Source organism: Rattus norvegicus, chromosome 10 (genome assembly GCF_021556685.1).
Source record: "Rattus norvegicus strain SHRSP/BbbUtx chromosome 10, alternate assembly SHRSP_T2T, whole genome shotgun sequence".
NCBI lineage: Eukaryota > Metazoa > Chordata > Mammalia > Rodentia > Muridae > Rattus > Rattus norvegicus.
The window spans coordinates 73,885,184-73,904,682 of record NC_141543.1 but is presented as its reverse complement, the minus strand read 5'-3'; the positions used below and the strand labels follow the sequence as shown (position 1 = coordinate 73,904,682).

At 44.4% G+C, this 19,499-nt stretch overlaps 1 protein-coding gene and 1 long non-coding RNA gene across 3 annotated transcripts; one reads left to right on the top strand and one right to left on the bottom strand.

The window, feature by feature from the left end:
* Nucleotides 1-4,044: 4,044 nt before the first annotated feature.
* Slfn1 (schlafen family member 1) lies at nucleotides 4,045-15,651 on the bottom strand. 2 transcript variants are annotated; one of them, XM_087574445.1, is made up of 2 exons: nucleotides 15,413-15,651; nucleotides 4,045-11,492 (listed from the first exon to the last, which is right to left on the bottom strand). In XM_087574445.1, the coding sequence occupies exon 2, from the start codon at nucleotides 6,743-6,745 to the stop codon at nucleotides 5,672-5,674; it is 1,074 nt and encodes a 357-aa protein (XP_087430571.1). In that variant the 5' UTR covers nucleotides 6,746-11,492; nucleotides 15,413-15,651; the 3' UTR covers nucleotides 4,045-5,671. The 2 variants fall into 2 exon arrangements, with proteins under 2 accessions (XP_087430571.1, NP_001406934.1); NM_001420005.1 differs by having other exon boundaries at nucleotides 9,832-11,492.
* LOC148003010 (uncharacterized) lies at nucleotides 15,530-18,644 on the top strand. The gene is made up of 2 exons (XR_015631885.1): nucleotides 15,530-16,620; nucleotides 17,229-18,644. It is a non-coding gene; the product is annotated as an uncharacterized LOC148003010 (long non-coding RNA).
* Nucleotides 18,645-19,499: the final 855 nt, after the last annotated feature.

The following is a 19,499-nucleotide window of genomic DNA, read 5'->3' as shown; positions in this document are numbered from 1 at the left end:
TGCTGTCAATCATGTCCTCTGGGGAGCAGCACCCAAACCCCACCTCTGCCTCGAATGACTGTTCATGGAAGTATAGCCAAGAATCTCATTGTCAGGCTGCAGGCAGGGGGCCACCCATGTAAGGAAACACGTGGGTATGCCCCAGCGCCTGCTGTGGCAGAGTCACCAACTCCGGCCATGCTAAACCTTTCATAATTACATACGAATCAGTTTCCCATCGCCAAAAGAATTTGAGCAAGCACTTTGCCTAGGGATTCAACAAAACAATCTTACAGCATTGGAGTATTGAACAGGGAGATTCTTCAGAGGGCCAGATTTTACTCAGGAGCCAGACACTGACTGACTATGGTCTAAGGCTTGAGAAAGATGCACCTCTGTCCTGTGCCTTTGTGGTACTGCTTAGTTTCGTTTCGCTTTCCCTGCTTTTGAGTTTCTGTTTCCTAGGAAAGGATAGCAGGGTTCTCTCTCCGTCTCCACCCTGCTAACCTCAAGGAGCAAAGGCTACTTCCTGTCATGTCATGCCCACCACTTACAGTCGGTGTGAAGTTCATGAGCTCTGGCTCGAGGCCGAGACACTGTGTCAAAAGAAACACTAAAGCCCTCAAGGAGCAATGGGGTAAAAATGGCTGTGCAAACTAAACTGTCTTCATTGGCCTCTTTGGTTGTGTGACAGGGTCTCAGGTGTCCCTGGCTGTCCTTGAACTGGCTGTGTCACTAACAAACACATGGAATGCCTGACATCTTGGTCATGCCCAACCCTAAGTGTTGACAGCACAAGCCTGTGCCACCATGCCTGGCTGGCTGTATTTTACTTTTTGATTGTTGATGCTTTTGATTTAATACTCAAAAGAAAAGAGTGCTCTTGCAGTTTTCATACATGAATAGCATTGTACCGTGCCCCGTTATGCTCCCTTTTATCTATCCCTCCCCTAGGAGTCTCCTAATCACCATCTTTCTACCTTCATATCATACATGCCCATCTACAGCTCAAACACGAGAGACCTGAGAGAGTTCCTTCCCCTTCCTGTTAGTGTTTTATTCTTCTCGATTTCTTCCTCTTTCTGTATGTGTGTGTGTGTGTCTCAAGTGATTTGTATCTTCGTCTCTACACACACTTTAACTTAGTGTCTACCTTTGCCAATCTTTTTTTTTTTTGATTTTTTTTTTATTAACTTGAGTATTTCTTATATACATTTCGAGTGTTATTCCCTTTCCCGGTTTCCGGGCAAACATCCCCCTCCCCCCTCCCCTTCCTTATGGGTGTTCCCCTCCCAACCCTCCCCCCATTGCCGCCCTCCCCCCATAGACTAGTTCACTGGGGGTTCAGTCTTAGCAGGACCCAGGGCTTCCCCTTCCACTGGTGCTCTTACTAGGATATTCATTGCTACCTATGGGGTCAGAGTCCAGGGTCAGTCCATGTATAGTCTTTAGGTAGTGGCTTAGTCCCTGGAAGCTCTGGTTGCTTGGCATTGTTGTACTTTTGGGGTCTCGAGCCCCTTCAAGCTCTTCCAGTTCTTTCTCTGATTCCTTCAATAGGGGACCTATTCTGAGTTCAGTGGTTTGCTGCTGGCATTCGCCTCTATATTTGCTGTATTCTGGCTGTGTCTCTCAGGAGCGATCTACATCCGGCTCCTGTCGGTCTGCACTTCTTTGCTTCATCCATCTTGTCTAATTGGGTGGCTGTATATGTATGGGCCACATGTGGGGCAGGCTCTGAATGGGTGTTCCTTCAGTCTCTGTTTTAATCTTTGCCTCTCCCTTCCCTGCCAAGAGTATTCTTTTTCCTCATTTAAAGAAGGAGTGAAGCATTCACATTTTGATCATCCGTCTTGAGTTTCGTTTGTTCTAGGGATCTAGGGTAATTCAAGCATTTGGGCTAATAGCCACTTATCAATGAGTGCATACCATGTATGTCTTTCTGTGATTGGGTTAGCTCACTCAGGATGATATTTTCCAGTTCCAACCATTTGCCTACGAATTTCATAAACTCGTTGTTTTTGATAGCTGAGTAATATTCCATTGTGTAGATGTACCACATTTTCTGTATCCATTCCTCTGTTGAAGGGCATCTGGGTTCTTTCCATTTTCTGGCTATTATAAATAAGGCTGCGATGAACATAGTGGAGCACGTGTCTCTTTTATATGTTGAGGCATCTTTTGGGTATATGCCCAAGAGAGGTATAGCTGGATCCTCAGGCAGTTCAATGTCCAATTTTCTGAGGAACCTCCAGACTGATTTCCAGAATGGTTTTACCAGTCTGCAATCCCACCAACAATGGAGGAGTGTTCCTCTTTCTCCACATCCTCGCCAGCATCTGCTGTCACCTGAGTTTTTGATCTTAGCCAATCGCACTGGTGTGAGGTGAAATCTCAGGGTTGTTTTGATTTGCATTTCCCTTATGACTAAAGATGTTGAACATTTCTTTAGGTGTTTCTCCGCCATTCGGCATTCCTCAGCTGTGAATTCTTTGTTTAGCTCTGAACCCCATTTTTTAATAGGGTTATTTGTTTCCCTGCGGTCTAACTTCTTGAGTTCTTTGTATATTTTGGAAATAAGGCCTCTATCTGTTGTAGGATTGGTAAAGATCTTTTCCCAATCTGTTGGTTGCCGTTTTGTCCTAACCACAGTGTCCTTTGCCTTACAGAAGCTTTGCAGTTTTATGAGATCCCATTTGTCGATTCTTGATCTTAGAGCATAAGCCATTGGTGTTTTGTTCAGGAAATTTTTTCCAGTGCCCATGTGTTCCAGATGCTTCCCTAGTTTTTCTTCTATTAGTTTGAGTGTGTCTGGTTTGACGTGGAGGTCCTTGATCCACTTGGACTTAAGCTTTGTACAGGGTGATAAGGATGGATCGATCTGCATTCTTCTACATGTTGCCCTCCAGTTGAACCAGCACCATTTGCTGAAAATGCTATCTTTTTTCCATTGGATGGTTTTGGCTCCTTTGTCAAAAATCAAGTGACCATAGGTGTGTGGGTTCATTTCTGGGTCTTCAATTCTATTCCATTGGTCTATCTGTCTGTCTCTGTACCAATACCATGCAGTTTTTATCACTATTGCTCTGTAATACTGCTTGAGTTCAGGGATAGTGATTCCCCCTGAAGTCCTTTTATTGTTGAGGATAGCTTTAGCTATCCTGGGTTTTTTGTTATTCCAGATGAATTTGCAAATTGTTCTGTCTAACTCTTTGAAGAATTGGATTGGTATTTTGATGGGGATTGCATTGAATCTGTAGATTGCTTTTGGTAAAATGGCCATTTTTACCATATTAATCCTGCCAATCCATGAGCATGGGAGATCTTTCCATCTTCTGAGGTCTTCTTCAATTTCTTTCCTCAGTGTCTTGAAGTTCTTATTGTACAGATCTTTTACTTGCTTGGTTAAAGTCACACCGAGGTACTTTATATTATTTGGGTCTATTATGAAGGGTGTCGTTTCCCTAATTTCTTTCTCGGCTTGTTTCTCTTTTGTATAGAGGAAGGCAACTGATTTATTTGAGTTAATTTTATACCCAGCCACTTTGCTGAAGTTGTTTATCAGCTTTAGTAGTTCTCTGGTGGAACTTTTGGGATCACTTAAATATACTATCATGTCATCTGCAAATAGTGATATTTTGACCTCTTCTTTTCCGATCTGTATCCCTTTGATCTCCTTTTGTTGTCTGATTGCTCTGGCTAGAACTTCAAGAACTATATTGAATAAGTAGGGACAGAGTGGGCAGCCTTGTCTAGTCCCTGATTTTAGTGGGATTGCTTCAAGTTTCTCTCCATTTAGTTTAATTTTGAATTTTGTCAAATGCTTTCTCAGCATCTAATGAAATGATCATGTGGTTCTGTTCTTTCAGTTTGTTTATATAATGGATCACGTTGATGGTTTTCCGTATATTAAACCATCCCTGCATGCCTGGGATGAAGCCTACTTGATCATGGTGGATGATTGTTTTGATGTGCTCTTGAATTCGGTTTGCCAGAATTTTATTGAGTATTTTTGCGTCGATATTCATAAGGGAAATTGGTCTGAAGTTCTCTTTCTTTGTTGTGTCTTTGTGTGGTTTAGGTATAAGAGTAATTGTGGCTTCGTAGAAGGAATTCGGTAGGGCTCCATCTGTTTCAATTTTGTGGAATAGTTTGGATAATATTGGTATGAGGTCTTCTATGAAGGTTTGATAGAATTCTGCACTAAACCCGTCTGGACCTGGGCTCTTTTTGGTTGGGAGACCTTTAATGACTGCTTCTATTTCCTTAGGAGTTATGGGGTTGTTTAACTGGTTTATCTGTTCCTGATTTAACTTCGATACCTGGTATCTGTCTAGGAAATTGTCCATTTCCTGAAGATTTTCAAATTTTGTTGAATATAGGTTTTTATAGTAAGATCTGATGATTTTTTGAATTTCCTCCGAATCTGTAGTTATGTCTCCCTTTTCATTTCTGATTTTGTTAATTTGGACACACTCTCTGTGTCCTCTCGTTAGTCTGGCTAAGGGTTTATCTATCTTGTTGATTTTCTCAAAGAACCAACTTTTGGTTCTGTTGATTCTTTCTATGGTCCTTTTTGTTTCTACTTGGTTGATTTCAGCTCTGAGTTTGATTATTTCCTGCCTTCTACTCCTCCTGGGTGTATTTGCTTCTTTTTGTTCTAGAGCTTTTAGGTGTGCTGTCAAGCTGCTGACATATGCTCTTTCCTGTTTCTTTCTGCAGGCACTCAGCGCTATGAGTTTTCCTCTTAGCACAGCTTTCATTGTGTCCCATAAGTTTGAGTATGTTGTATCTTCATTTTCATTAAATTCTAAAAAGTTTTTAATTTCTTTCTTTATTTCTTCCTTGACCAGGTTATCATTGAGTAGAGCATTGTTCAATTTCCACGTATATGTGGGCATTCTTCCCTTATTGTTATTGAAGACCAGTTTTAGGCCGTGGTGGTCCGATAGCACGCATGGGATTATTTCTATCTTTCTGTACCTGTTGAGGCCCGTTTTTTGACCAATTATATGGTCAATTTTGGAGAAAGTACCATGAGGAGCTGAGAAGAAGGTATATCCTTTTGCTTTAGGATAGAATGTTCTATAAATATACGTTAAGTCCATTTGGCTCATGACTTCTCTTAGTCTGTCTACATCACTGTTTAATTTCTGTTTCCATGATCTGTCCATTGATGAGAGTGGGGTGTTGAAATCTCCCACTATTATTGTGTGAGGTGCAATGTGTGTTTTGAGCTTTAGTAAGGTTTCTTTTACGTATGTAGGTGCCCTTTTATTTGGGGCATAGATATTTAGGATTGAGAGTTCATCTTGGTTGATTTTTCCTTTGATGAATATGAAGTGTCCTTCCTTATCTTTTTTGATGACTTTTAGTTGGAAATTGATTTTATTTGATATTAGAATGGCTACTCCAGCTTGCTTCTTCTGACCATTTGCTTGGAAAATTGTTTTCCAGCCTTTCACTCTGAGGTAGTGTCTGTCTTTGTCTCTGAGGTGTGTTTCCTGTAGGCAGCAGAATGCAGGGTCCTCGTTGCGTATCCAGTTTGTTAATCTATGTCTTTTTATTGGGGAGTTGAGGCCATTGATATTGAGAGATATTAAGGAATAGTGATTATTGCTTCCCGTTATATTCATATTTGGATGTGAGGTTATGTTTGTGTGCTTTCATTCTCTTTGTTTTGTTGCCAAGACGATTAGTTTCTTGCTTCTTCTAGGGTATAGCTTGCCTCCTTATGTTGGGCTTTACCATTTATTATCCTTTGTAGTGCTGGATTTGTAGAAAGATATTGTGTAAATTTGGTTTTGTCATGGAATATCTTGGTTTCTCCATCAATGTTAATTGAGAGTTTTGCAGGATACAGTAATCTGGGCTGGCATTTGTGTTCTCTTAGGGTCTGTATAACATCAGTCCAGGATCTTCTGGCCTTCATAGTTTCTGGCGAGAAGTCTGGTGTGATTCTGATAGGTCTCCCTTTATATGTTACTTGACCTTTTTCCCTTACTGCTTTTAATATTCTTTCTTTATTTTGTGCGTTTGGTGTTTTGACAATTATGTGACGGGAGGTGTTTCTTTTCTGGTCCAATCTATTTGGAGTTCTGTAGGCTTCTTGTATGTCTATGGGTATCTCTTTTTTTAGGTTAGGGAAGTTTTCTTCTATGATTTTGTTGAAGATATTTACTGGTCCTTTGAGCAGGGAGTCTTCACTCTCTTCTATACCTATTATCCTTAGGTTTGATCTTCTCATTGAGTCCTGGATTTCCTGTATGTTTTGGACCAGTAGCTTTTTCCGCTTTACATTATCTTTGACAGTTGAGTCAATGATTTCTATGGAATCTTCTGCTCCTGAGATTCTCTCTTCCATCTCTTGTATTCTGTTGGTGAAGCTTGTATCTACAGCTCCTTGTCTCTTCTTTTGGTTTTCTATATCCAGGGTTGTTTCCATGTGTTCTTTCTTGATTGCTTCTATTTCCATTTTTAATTCCTTCAACTGTTTGATTGTGTTTTCCTGGAATTCTTTCAGGGATTTTTGCGATTCCTCTCTGTAGGCTTTTACTTGTTTATTAATGTTTTCCTGTGCTTCCCTAAGTGTGTTCAAGTCTTTCTTGAAGTCCTCCAGCATCATGATCAAATATGATTTTGAAACTAGATCTTGCTTTTCTGGTGTGTTTGGATATTCCATGTTTGTTTTGGTGGGAGAATTGGGCTCCGATGATGGCATGTAGTCTTGGTTTCTGTTGCTTGGGTTCCTGCGCTTGCCTCTCGCCATCAGATTATCTCTAGTGTTACTTTGTTTTGCTATTTCTGACAGTGGCTAGACTGTCCTATAAGCCTGTGTGTCAGGAGTGCTGTAGACCTGTTTTCCTCTCTTTCAGTCAGTTATGGGGACAGAGTGTTCTGCTTTCGGGCGTGTAGTTTTTCCTCTCTACAGGTCTTCAGCTGTTCCTGTGGGCCTGTGTCTTGAGTTCACCAGGCAGCTTTCTTGCAGCAGAAAATTTGGTCTTACCTGTGGTCCCGAGGCTCAGGTTCGCTCGTGGGGTGCTGCCCAGGGGCTCTCTGCAGCGGCAGCAACCAGGAAGACCTGTGCCGCCCCTTCCGGGAGCTTCAGTGCACCAGGGTTCCAGATGGTCTTTGGCTTTTTCCTCTGGCGTCCGAGATGTGTGTGCAGGGAGCAGTCTCTTCTGGTTTCCCAGGCCTGTCTGCCTCTCTGAAGGTTTAGCTCTCCCTCCCACGGGATTTGGGTGCAGAGAATTGTTTATCCGGTCTGTTTCCTTCAGGGTCCGGCGGTGTCTCTGGCAGGGGTCCTGCCGCTCCTGAGCCCTCCCCCACGGGAGCCCAGAGGCCTTATACAGTTTCCTCTTGGGCCAGGGATGTGGGCAGGGATGAGCAGTGTTGGTGGTATCTTCCGCTCTGCAGCCTCAGGAGTGCCCACCTGACCAGGCGGTTGGGTCTCTCTCTCACCGGGTCTGGGAGCAGAGAGCTGCTGCGGGCCGGGATCCGCGGGTACCTTTGCCAATCTTGATTCACACTCCTTTGTAAATATTTTATTTCCTCCTTGTTTTGTGTCACCATTTTCCAATGGAGTCTATAAGAAATTTGTCAAAGTCTTCCTGCCCTGGGTAGGGATGGAGTTTAGAGGCAAATGAAATCTGGTGTCATTTGCCAAACACAGAGAGAGAGAGGGAGGGGGGAGAGGGAGGGAGAGGGAGAGGGAGAGAGGGAGAGGGAGAGGGAGAGAGGGAGAGGGAGAGGGAGAGGGAGAGGGAGAGGGAGAGGAAAGACAGAGACAAGGAGACAGAGAGAGACAGAGAGACAGCCCGACCTGTATAGTGAGTCACTGTATCCAAATGTTTTTAAATACCCCCTCCTAGTTTTGAGAAGTGCAATTTCTGCATATGGCAGGTCTGCTGTGCTCATGAATCCATAGCAGCTATGGGTACCTGCGTAAGACCTGCTCAAGGTAAAGTCAGGCAGCAACTCCAGTGTCGATGGGGAGGAAATCATGACCCTCCGTCCTAGAGAAACTATTGGCAACTGATGGCTGAAGGCAGGCTGGTGTCTTGGTTAGAGTTGCTTATTGCTGTGATGAAACCCCATGACCTAAGCAAATTGAGGAGGAATGGATTTATTTGGCTTATACCTCCGTATCGCTGTTCATCATCAAAGGGAGTCAGGACAGAACTCACACAGGATGGCAACCTGAAGGCAGGAGCTGAGGCAGAGGCCACTGAAATGGGTGTTGCTTCCTGGCATGCTGTCTATGGCTTGTTCCACCTGTTTTCTTATGGAAACCGGGACCAGCAGTCCAGAGATGGTCCCCACAATGGGCATGGGCCCTCCCCCGAAATCATGAATTAAGAAAATGTCTTAAAGGAGAGCCCACAGCCTGATTATATGGAGACAGCTTCTTGACTGAGGTTCCCTCCTCCCAGATGACGTTGGCTTGTATCAGGTGGACGTAAAACAATGGTAGTCATTTCTGTCCTGACATGTGGTTCCTGGTAGCTTACCCATGCTTAAATAGTCAGCACTGGTTGGTGGCCCTGGTTTTAAAGAGACGATGACATGATGGTAGAGAAGGGCCAATCTCAGGAAAAAGTTAGAGTTTGCTATGATCAGGATCCATTGCTATATGTATGAAATGTCAAAGAATAGATAAAAATTATTTTTAAAATTACACAATGACAACCACAAGGACATTGCAACACCTGCTTACAGTGAGGGTTGACGTAACCATGGTGAAATGAAAAGGAAACTGTGTAGCCAGCAGAGTGGCTGCCACTAGAGATCGCTGTGTTGAGTCAAATAAGCCAGACCTAGAACAAGAAAGATTTTCTCTTGTATGCAGAATCCAAGTTCATTTGGAAGGAAGAACAGGACAGAAGGGAAAGCAGAAGAAAAGGGGAGAATAAGAGGAGGGGGGAAAAAGGACAAGGGAGGGGAGACCAGGAAGGAAGCGACATCAGGAGAAGAGGTGAGAGAGGGAATGTAAATGAGAAAGGCAGTTCTACAGAACTCTTAGCTCTGATTCCCACAGAAGCATGATTCTTTGTTACAGGGAGGGCACATAGCATGTGGGAGGTTTTTCTCATTTGTAGGAAGAGAAATGATTATATTGACTCTGTTACATCTGAAGCTTTATAGTAGTGTTTAACTCAAATTGTGCCAGAGTGGCATACACTGAGTGGCATATTCTGCCACCCACCGAGGACCAGCTCTGCTGAAGTTGTGACTGGAAGATGCTTGCCTGCTAGTGGGAGACTGCTGAATGGGAGGAGGCTGGGAACCCCCATCCCAGATAAGCACCAAGTGGGATGTATCTACAGTTACAACTTAGCCAAAATACATCTGGATGTGAAGGCAAACACAGGGTTTGTCTTGCAGTAGGGTAGAACAAGAATGGGCTTTCTTTTGTGCTTTTCTTTCTTTCTTTAATCTTTCTGTAGTTGCTATCTTACAGAACTTTTGGCAACAATTAATATCTTTGAATCTCTTAGTGTAGAGAATGAATTTCTGTGAACATGTCATGGAAGTCATTTGAGCAAACATTAGATTTTAGAGAAAACATTTTTGTACCTGAGGGTAATCGATTTGGTTGCTATAAAAATATGGTAAATGTAGTTCTTCTACTCAACATACATCAAACGATTTCTGTCAGCCTGAGGCACGTGTCACTCATTATGATGGCCAAGGGATCAGAGAAGTGCAGAGGCAGAGAGCATTGGCTTTAGACCCTAGTGTTGGAATTTAGCAGTTCCATGGTTTTCCATACAATGTTTTTCGTTTGAAATCAGAGCTTTCTCAAGTCTAAACAGGTCCCCAATCTATCGACAGAATCTCCGACAGAAGACTGTATATGATGAGCAGAATGTTGAGGCTTTTATTTGTCTATCAATCTGTTTATTGAAAAAGTCATAAAAAGCAAGAGGTTGGAGGGGGCTCACGAAGCAGCAGTGAGCTTGGAGGGGCCGGGAGATGGGAGCCGCTGTGGGGAACTTTGCAGACTGGGTGTGCTGGTGCTGGTCTGGCCTCATCGGAGACTTTCCTCTTGCAAGACCTGAGAGAGCAGCGCAGCATACTCCACGGAGCCGAGCATTGTCAATAATGTGACTGAGAGGAGAGAAGGTTAGGGAGAAAGGAGCACAGGAAAGGGGTAGGAGTGAAACTGAATGGAGGATTCCTGAAAGACTTGCCAGCTCCCGGAAACGGAGCTCTCAACTGGGGAGATGTTGGGGTGGGGACGCTTTCTTTCCAAGTGAGTAGAGAGAGTTGAGGTAAAAACAGGGAGAGAGGGATCTGGGCTCCCAGGTAGGTTACAGATGCAGTGATGATGGCAAGGATCAGTAACGGAATCATCAAGACTAATTTGGGATCGTAGCTCAAATCCCAAAGAGAAACCCTTCCATCTTCCCTAGCTAAATGTATTTGAATTGCCGGTTCCCCTTCCTGAACCTGGCTTGTTAAGCTATCATTTGGTTGACCCATTCCTCTGTGGTAAATCTCTTTAAATGGTTGTCTTCCACGTGCCAGGAATCCGGCTCTGCAGCGAACACTGCACAGCAGAATCTCTCCACTCGGAGCGCACACACGTATGAACACACGGCTCCGGGTTTGTGCACTTCCATGAATTTGCACGTGTACTTGATCTTCTCCCTCTCCTCACAGAAGTGAGTGACAGGCAGCTGTCGGATGCACTTTTCTATTTCACTCTCTAAGCACTTAGGATGGCAATTCTTTGCTTCAAAACCAACTATTTGCTGTTCTTTTTCATCCAAACCAATAAACAAATATCCCCCGTCAGTGTTGGCAAAGGCCGAAACCGTTCGAGGGAGAATCTCTTTAACTCGCTGTAGCAGCTTTTTTGTTTCAAAAGATTTATATTCAACATTTTTGGATTCGCTAAAAGGGAATTTTTCCATTTTTGTAAGTTTTGACTGTTTAAAAAAAGCAGCGGCCAACTCCTGCACGTGGACTTCTTCTTGTAAACCATCACCAGGCCTTTTCCCTTTCAGCCTTGCTAAAGGTGACCTTCCTCCCGCGCCCGCCATCTTTTCTAAGAACTCCTGAGCAACATCAAAACTCATTTCAACTGAAGATGCCCCATTTCTCATGAACAAATTGATTGCAATGGTGGCAGGCTTCCCACCAGAGCCGTCTGGACTCTGCGGTTGTACACAGATGAAAACGTTGAGTTGATCTTGCTTGAAGACCAGGGGTGTAGATGGCCAAATGTTCTTAAAAGAGGTTTCCAAATCATCTCCTACTCCATGTTTGGCCAAACTATAGTCTGGATTTTTGCTTTGAACCTTGACCTTTCCCTCTCCAAAATTTATCAGAGCACACAGAGCTGTTAAAATGTTCCTGTTCTCTTTTACCCTGTAATGATTCTCCATTTCCTTCCTACTTTGTATCCCAAGTGTGATTTCCCCTGCATCTAGAAGCAGTGCAGGCTTGGTGGTTTCAACAGTGATGTTCATTTTCCAGCAGTCCTGCCGCTCCCGAGCTGAAACCCTCACCTGTAATTAGACAGAGCCATTAGTATTGGGCTGAAGAGGAAAGGGTAAATTCTACACTGAGAAGCTAACAGCAAAAATTGCTTGCTGGATGTGTTCCATGGGACTGGTCAGTGTGCAGACGGAGGAAGTGGTTAACTGGGAATGGATGTTTAGATGGTGGTAGCATGTATATGAAGTGACTTCACATAGTGACTTGCTGTATTTGTCCTGATCGTTCTGCATTTTAGCCTCATTTGATCAATGACTTGCCTCCTTCCTAATGTTCAATGTTATGAAACTTGGATTCCGTTGCTTTTCTGACAATAAAGCCCAGAGGCAATTTGCCTTTGCTTTTGGGTTTTGTTTGTTTGTTTGGAAGCAAAAAAAATATTATTTTATTTATTACTCGTTATTTTTCTTTTAATAATTTCAAATGTTCATCCATCAGTTGTCTACTTTTTGGAGAAACCTGTGGCAGAATTGCCTATGGGGATCTAGGGACATACAAAAATAAAGTAAGTCGGTTATCTTCCTTTTTTCTAGGAATAAATTCATTCACAAACTTTAGTAGCCATTAGCCTTGAAAAAGATGGACCAGACCGTGGTTCTCTATTCTTACTAGACACCAGCATCCTTTCAGTGAGGTAGGTTCTTACATTTGAAACAGAAGCATTGTGGCCCAATGCCTGTCTTTTTTTCAAATGTCATATAGTTCTTCACTCTGGTGGTGATGAGGCCTCTGGGAAATTTCTATGTCATGAAGACAGTGTCATCTAATGGCCTCAGTATCTGGAAAAAAGGGTCTTCCAGACAGCTAAGCTTACCCTGTGCTACTTCATGTCCCAAGGAGATGTTAGCAGCCTTCAAAGAGAAGAGGATTGCCCCTATTTTCTAACCATCTTGATTTCCACCTCTACACCTACACTACAAGAAACAAACATCTGTTATTCATAACCCACCAAGCTTGTGGCATATTGTTATATCAGGCTGAAGGACGTGAGGCGGCCATTTTCGGGCTCTGTGCTTCTCACCCTCGGTGTTAGCCTTGTAAGGGAACATCAGGATGCATTTCACTACAGACTGCGACCTGGAATGATTTGACATTTGCCAACTACTACTTCTTGTTACTGTTTGCTTAGGATCTTGCTTATTTTTATTTTATGCACATGGGTGTTTTGCCTATATGTCTGTCTGTCACCAAGTGAGCGTGGTGCTCACAAAGGCCAGAATAGAGCATCAGGTCCTCTGAGATTGGATGTCCGCCCGAAGGTGGGTGCTGGGAACAGGTCTCTGGTCTTGCTTTTCCCTTGTATCACATATCATTCACATGTGACTTCCCATGTGTAGTATTGCTGTGTGAACAAGGGAGACGCCTGTGAAACTCTCAAATGTTTACTGTCACTGTCCTACTAACATGGCTCAAAGTGACTGGGATTTGAGTATGCTGATCACATTAGATTTTCACAAAACCCAAGAGTTTCTCATGGAGTCCCTAGTCCTAGGCACAGTATGTTTCATGCACCTATAAAGACCTTCTGGAATGGGGGAAGGAGCATGGAGGCCAGAACGGGTAGACAGAATGGAGCCGGAGTCCACAAAACATGAAACGGAACCCCAAAGAGCAAAAACATGGATGAAAGGGTTGGGATGTCTTGAAGCGAAGACTTAGGTGAAAACAGAAGGTCACACTGGCTTTCTGTCTGTGGTATGTGAATGAGCTGTAAATAAGCTAAAACCATCTAAGCACACACAGCTCTGTGCTTGGAGAGCAAGCTTCTGGAGTCAGAATTACTCGGTCATACATAGGAGATGAAACACCTAAGGATTTGGAAATGAACTAGCCGACTCTTCTCCGGAGGATGGCATCAGACTCTTCTCCATGTGTCATGGGCAAGCTTATAGGCTGTAAGGAAAGCACACTGTCTGCAAACCAGGAACAAACGGTGGCAGACACAGTGTCCCTCAGGGACACCTAGAAACTCAGAGCTGAGCAAGGACAAAGCTGCCTTCCTGAGAGATCCTCATTCTAAGGGGACCCAGGGAAAAAGCATTTGAACCTGTCAGCAAGACAGTCCCAAAGGGAGCCTGAGGCAGAAGTCCTGATCCTGGCAGGGGAGTGCCAATGAGACTAGCCGGACTAGCATAACTTTACAGTTCAATAGTCTTGGTGCAAAGAAAGGAGAGAGAGAGAGAGAGAGAGAGAGAGAGAGAGAGAGAGAGAGAGAGAGAGAGAGACATAAACAGAGAGAAAGAGAGATAAAGGCAAAGAGACAGAGACAGAAAGACAAAGAGACAGAGAGAGAGAAGGACAGAGACAGAAATACAAAACATAGAGAAAGAAAGAGAAATAGAGAGAACGAGAGACAAAAGAGAGACAGAGTGGTTTATTTATGCCTTGCCTATATTTCATTTCCTTAATATAGCTAGTTAGTGTTGCTTGGTTCCTCCTTCTTCCATGGGAGGGCTGCTCCAGAGTTGAGACCGTTTTGGTTTTTTGCTGATAGACTGCCTGGAGACATGTTCACCATGCAAAAGGAAGCAGGGAGCCAAGGGGGCGGTGCACACCTGTCATCTCAGCACTTGCAAAGCTGAGCTGGAAAACAAGCTGGAAGATATTCTGGGCAAGATTCTGTCTGCTACAGTCTCCTTGCTGGGTGGGTATTGGAGTACTGGGTAGAAGCAGGGAAGAGACACAGAAGCCAAACAAAAAACAAAACTGAAACTCTGTTAAGGTCACAGGAATAACAGTTTCATTTCTGCCCAGATAGAAGGTGCAGCCCCACCCTGTTCTATGCACTGCTAAGCAGTCTCTGTTACTCACTCTCTCCCAGCCCCTCCTATCCAGCACCCCCTTAATCAGGCCCCGTCCCAAGCCAGTTCACTTCCCACCATGCAAAGGGAGCAGCATCCACATTTCACGATAAAGTGCTGATGGAGGATGCTCATTCACTGGCAGATTTGGAACTCGGAAGAACGCTAGTGGAATCATCTTAAAGAGAGTCTGTGGGATAGCCTGGGATCTCGTCTATCTCATTTAACACCTGTGACTATAAAAACTTTCTATGACTCAAATTCTCTCCCGGAAACATCTATCCAGAAAGTGGTCTTTAACAACTAAGCTGGACTCTGAGGCTCACCAAATTCTAATATCTACAGGAAACTCACTGATACCCCAGAAGCATTGAGTTGGATTTAAACATTAGTTTCTTTCAAAATTCTTTATCGTGTTCACTGGAGAAAACTCAGCACTGCAATCGAAACTTTTGCTGATGTTTGTTATCTTTGGCAGAAAAGAGATGACGATCGGTCAGGTGACCCTAATTCTGCAAGCAATGCCAGTTGACAGGAAGGCACAGGATGGGGACACAGGAGTGGAAGAGTGTCTCTTGGGAAACAGTTGTGAAGCAATTCAGCTAGGATGCTGCTTTGCCTCTTGCTTGGGAGAGCAATGCTCTTGTCTTCTAGGGAAAGACCGCTAGGATCTGAGGTTCTTAGGTCTACTTAGTTCCAGAGTAGAGTTCTTCCCTGTTTACAGGCAATCTCCCCCTACCTTCCCACAGAGTCATGTCCCCAAGGGATGGAACACCTTTAGAGGCGATCAATCCCCTGCCTCAGTAACCCCTACTTCACCCTCTCAGATTATCTCAGATCCCTCTATCCACATCTGTAAGGAGCCCAATCTAGGCAGACCAAGGGAGGGATTTTACTCTCATCCCACACTGCCCTAGTATCCAAGTACTCAGTAACCAGTGATGGAGGCTATGAAGGTGCCAAGGAGCCAGAGTTCCTAGAGAGGTGCCAAAGCAGCAGGGTCTTCTTTAGACCTCTGGGTTGTGCTGGCAGCCCTACCTCATCCCACAGCTAGCAGAATGAATTCTGGGTGGGCACTGGGACACAGATGTTGGGACTGAGGCGGCTGCCATGGAGAGTGGCTCACTTACCTAAACTGTTCTACTGAAGCTCTCTCAGTTGCTTGAAGCCAACTGCGAGTTGGCTGCGCTGTGGACACCTGCTGGCTGGAGGTAGAAAAACAAGAGCCCAAGACAGACTCCCACAGCAGCGACTTGGAGGCTGTCACCAGAAGTCCTTCTCGGATGGGCACCTGGATCGGAGGGGAACAAGCTACAATGCCTGTGGTCACTCTCAGCTTTTGTCTTGGCAGACCTTTGTGGTTTGGACTGATTCATCTTCTCTGGGTCCTGATTTCAGTTTTGGAGAACCCGAGTTTCATTGGTTGACGTCACTTCAGGAAGTGTGAGAAGTCTCCTTCAGCTCTTTGATCCCCTTTGTGATTGTCATTCCACCTGTAAGAACTGAAGAACAAGGATTCTAGACTTTTGAATGAGTTCAACTTTACAACTTCACTTGAATCCCCAGGGCAAAGCTGCTGCCGCTGCTGCTGCTGCCCTAACACACAGAAAGAGCAGGTGACACTGGGCACAGGCAAGAGCACCTGTCAGAGCCTCTCCAGGAAGGAAGAAGGGAGAAAGGACAAAGGTCACTTGGCCTTCCCACAGAGTCATGTCCCCAAGAAAATGGAACACCTTCAGAGGGGCATGGAGACCTACTCAATCCCCTGCCTCAGTAACCCATACTTCACCCACTCAGAATATCTCAGATCCCTCTATCCATATTTGTAAGGAGCCAATCTAGGCAGACCAAGCCAGGAAAGACAGAGTAGGATGCTGGCTATTAAGGTGCATGCTGCATCTCCTAGCTCTTTGGGAAGATGGGTTTCTATGGGAGGCTCCAAGGACATCGGTAGAGGATAAGGCTCACCTGCTCTCTTGCTTTGCGCCCTCTCTTTAGATAATTATGGTACTATAACTTTCCCTGACTCAGTGCGTTTAAGACCCAAAAACCAGCTGTGAGGAGAAAGATAAAGCTGTAGCTTTAAGAGGAGAGAAAAACAAAGGAAGTGAGCAGGAAGAAAAAGCCTAGGCAAAAGTAAGAGACAAGAGAAAGCAAGGGGGCAGCAGAGGTTTCTGAAAAACTCAGCTGTTGGTGACTCTCCATCATCAGCCTCAGGCAGGCAGGGAGCCTGTGGGTGACGCCAGCACCCTTGGTCAAGACATCCTAATTCAAGGGAAATGGATCAGAAGCAAGATGTCAGCATTCTGCCCCGAGTTCCTCCCCCACCTTAACACCTGTAAGTATAAATGTTAATTTCTTACAGTCTGGTTTAGATCTTCTGCTACATACTGTTGTTAGGACGATGCCACATGCATTCTGTTATCTTCTGGCCTTTCCCACCACTGTTATGTTCCTGCGCTGCTGGGTCCTCAGAAGGAAATGGTGCCTAAGGCCTTGAACCTAAACCTGATCTGCCAATGCAAAACTGCATCCAGGTCCCCTTGCACACCTGATGGACCAGCTTACAACATTTGACACACTCAGAATGTCTCATTTTCCGAAATCTGTGAAATTTCAGCTGAATCTCATATGTTGCCAAATATATATTGGCATATATGTTTATGTATATAATACAGGCGTACTCACACATACGTGGTGGGATGCCATTCAGGTGTAAAGAAAGATGAAACCATCTCATTTGTAGGAAGAAAAACAGGAAGGAGGAAGAAACACCCACTGTGGTGAATAAAATGACCTAGAAATGCAAATACTGCTTAGTATCTCACCTCTATGGTTTTCACACTATGGTGAGTGAAGAAGGTAACTAAAAGTAGGAGGAAAAAGAAACGAGAGAAGCTGGAGTGGCCACATATGACAAATATTACATGTTTCTCTTGTTTGCAGAATCCAGGTCCATATATACATATATACACGGACACCAGAAGGGGACTGTGCAATGAGTAAGTTGACGGTCAAGAGAGGAGAGGAAGAAGAGGGGAGGAAGTAGAGCAGTGACTGTCAGTGAAGTACAATGGCACCCTGTGTGAAGCTACAACCAGCACACTATTTTATATGTTGGCTAAAGACAATTTAAACACAAGCAAACATAGATGCCCCTGCTCCTCCAGGTCTGTCTACTCAACAGCAAAAGCCATGTCTCAGAACCCAGAAGGATCACCACCTTATCGTAGAAAGCATCTGTCAGAGGAGACAGCAGTGCCATCATGAAGGTCCTTGAGAGGGGAGTGGGTGATTGATTGGCAAACTTTGGGGGTGATTGTCACACCCAAAGTGACTTGGTCATGGTGGTTGTGCTCCTTTGTGCCACATAAGGCTTGTTGGAAGCCTTCTGAGCCACCGTGGTCATTGGGCATCTCTGTGGTCATCGGGCATCTCTGCAGCAGCAACATCTAGCCTCATAGGCAGCATTCCAGTCATGCCCAGATTAGGGTGTGACACACTAACTCATGAGATCAAGATCTGAGAATCCAGGGCCAGACAGGAGAATCCTGTGAGACCCTTGAAGAACATTACCACAGGGACTATTCCTTACTACTGCAGCCCTTACTGGAGAGTGATACGGGTCTGCAGGTTAGAAGAAAACCCAAGTATCCTCCTAGAATGTTACCAGAATTAAACCGTGAATGTTACTGCACTAACGGCCCAGCATAGAGGACTACTCACACATAGACCTTAAGCTTGGGTTGAAACATCTAGGAGATCATGGAGACAAGCCAGCCCTGCACCTCCAGGTAGAGCAGCATACCCCAGGTCATGGAAGTGCTGAGGAAGAGCCCTGCCCAGAATGTTCCAGGCTAATTCACCAGCACTCCATTCCCATCATACATCTTGTATGCGTGCCCTGGGTAACCACCTGTATGTTCCCGCTCGTGAAGGGGGATACTCAGAACTCTGTTCTTTGTGGTTATCATTGGCATCCTCCATAAGTCCTAGGGGGCTCATTTCAGCTAAGTGGTTCTTCTCATTGTCAGGATGGTACAGATGCAGCAGGCCACTGTCCAAACTTCACAGTGTGCTTTTACTGCAAGTTAGCAACATATTGTTGTGGTATAATGTAAAAAAAAAAAAAGAAAGAAAGCATGCACGACATGGCTTCCACAGGCAGGTTGCCACTCTGCGTGGGATTCGAGTGCTCTAGCAGTTTCTCTGTTACTGCTTTCACAATTGTTACCACATCCGAGACACACATTGGGTACTGCAGGCCCCATATCACATTAACCACATTAACCTACCACAGCTTCCTGTCACAGACTCTGTTCACACTCCCAAACAACCTAATAAAGACATAGCTCAACAGACTGTAACCCAGCAGCCATATTTCTGTGTTAAATGTACAATAGATCCACACAATTAATTTAAACCAATTGATATGGATATAAACTGCTCACCTAGATAAGATATAGTTTGCTCATCTAGACACACAAAATCCTGTACACATCCATCCCTTAAGAATAGTCATAACAACATGTAAATGTGTAGAGAAAAATCTTAACATCTGCCTCCATGTTCTCTTGGCTGCTCCTCTCTCCCTCTCCCTCTTCTTCTCCCTCTCCTTCTCCCTGTCCCATCTTCTTCCTCTCTCTCTCTCCCTCTCTCTCTCTCTCTCTCTCTCTCTCTCTCTCTCTCTCTCTCTCTCTCTCCCTCTCTCTCTCCCTCCCTCTTGCTCTTGCTCTCTCGTCCAGTCTCCTCTCCTCTCTAAACTTTTCTCCTGCCCATCCTTCTTTCTTGTCCAATAACAGGCCTCATTCTATCCTGTACCTGCCTTCACCTGCATAATGACATCAAACTACAACATACCCACCCTAAGACTTTGTACTACAAGACAGCTGAGTGAGGCTTACATCTAGAACAATCCTCTTTTCCCCAGGCACATGTTCGTTTGTTTGTTTTTACCTACAAGAAGTTTACAACAAAACTTCAGGCCATTTTTATGCAGACTGATTTTTCTTGACAGGCAAATCCTAAATAGACCTTTAACACAAACCAACAATATGGAACACACTAAAGAAAATTCTAGACCATGTCTTGAAGGAGAGGCACACACACACACACACGCACACACACACACACACCACACGTAAATGCATTTAATAAAAAACCTTCAGGGCACTCAAGCAGCAGGTCCCCTGCGGTCCAGACACCGCCCAGACCTGA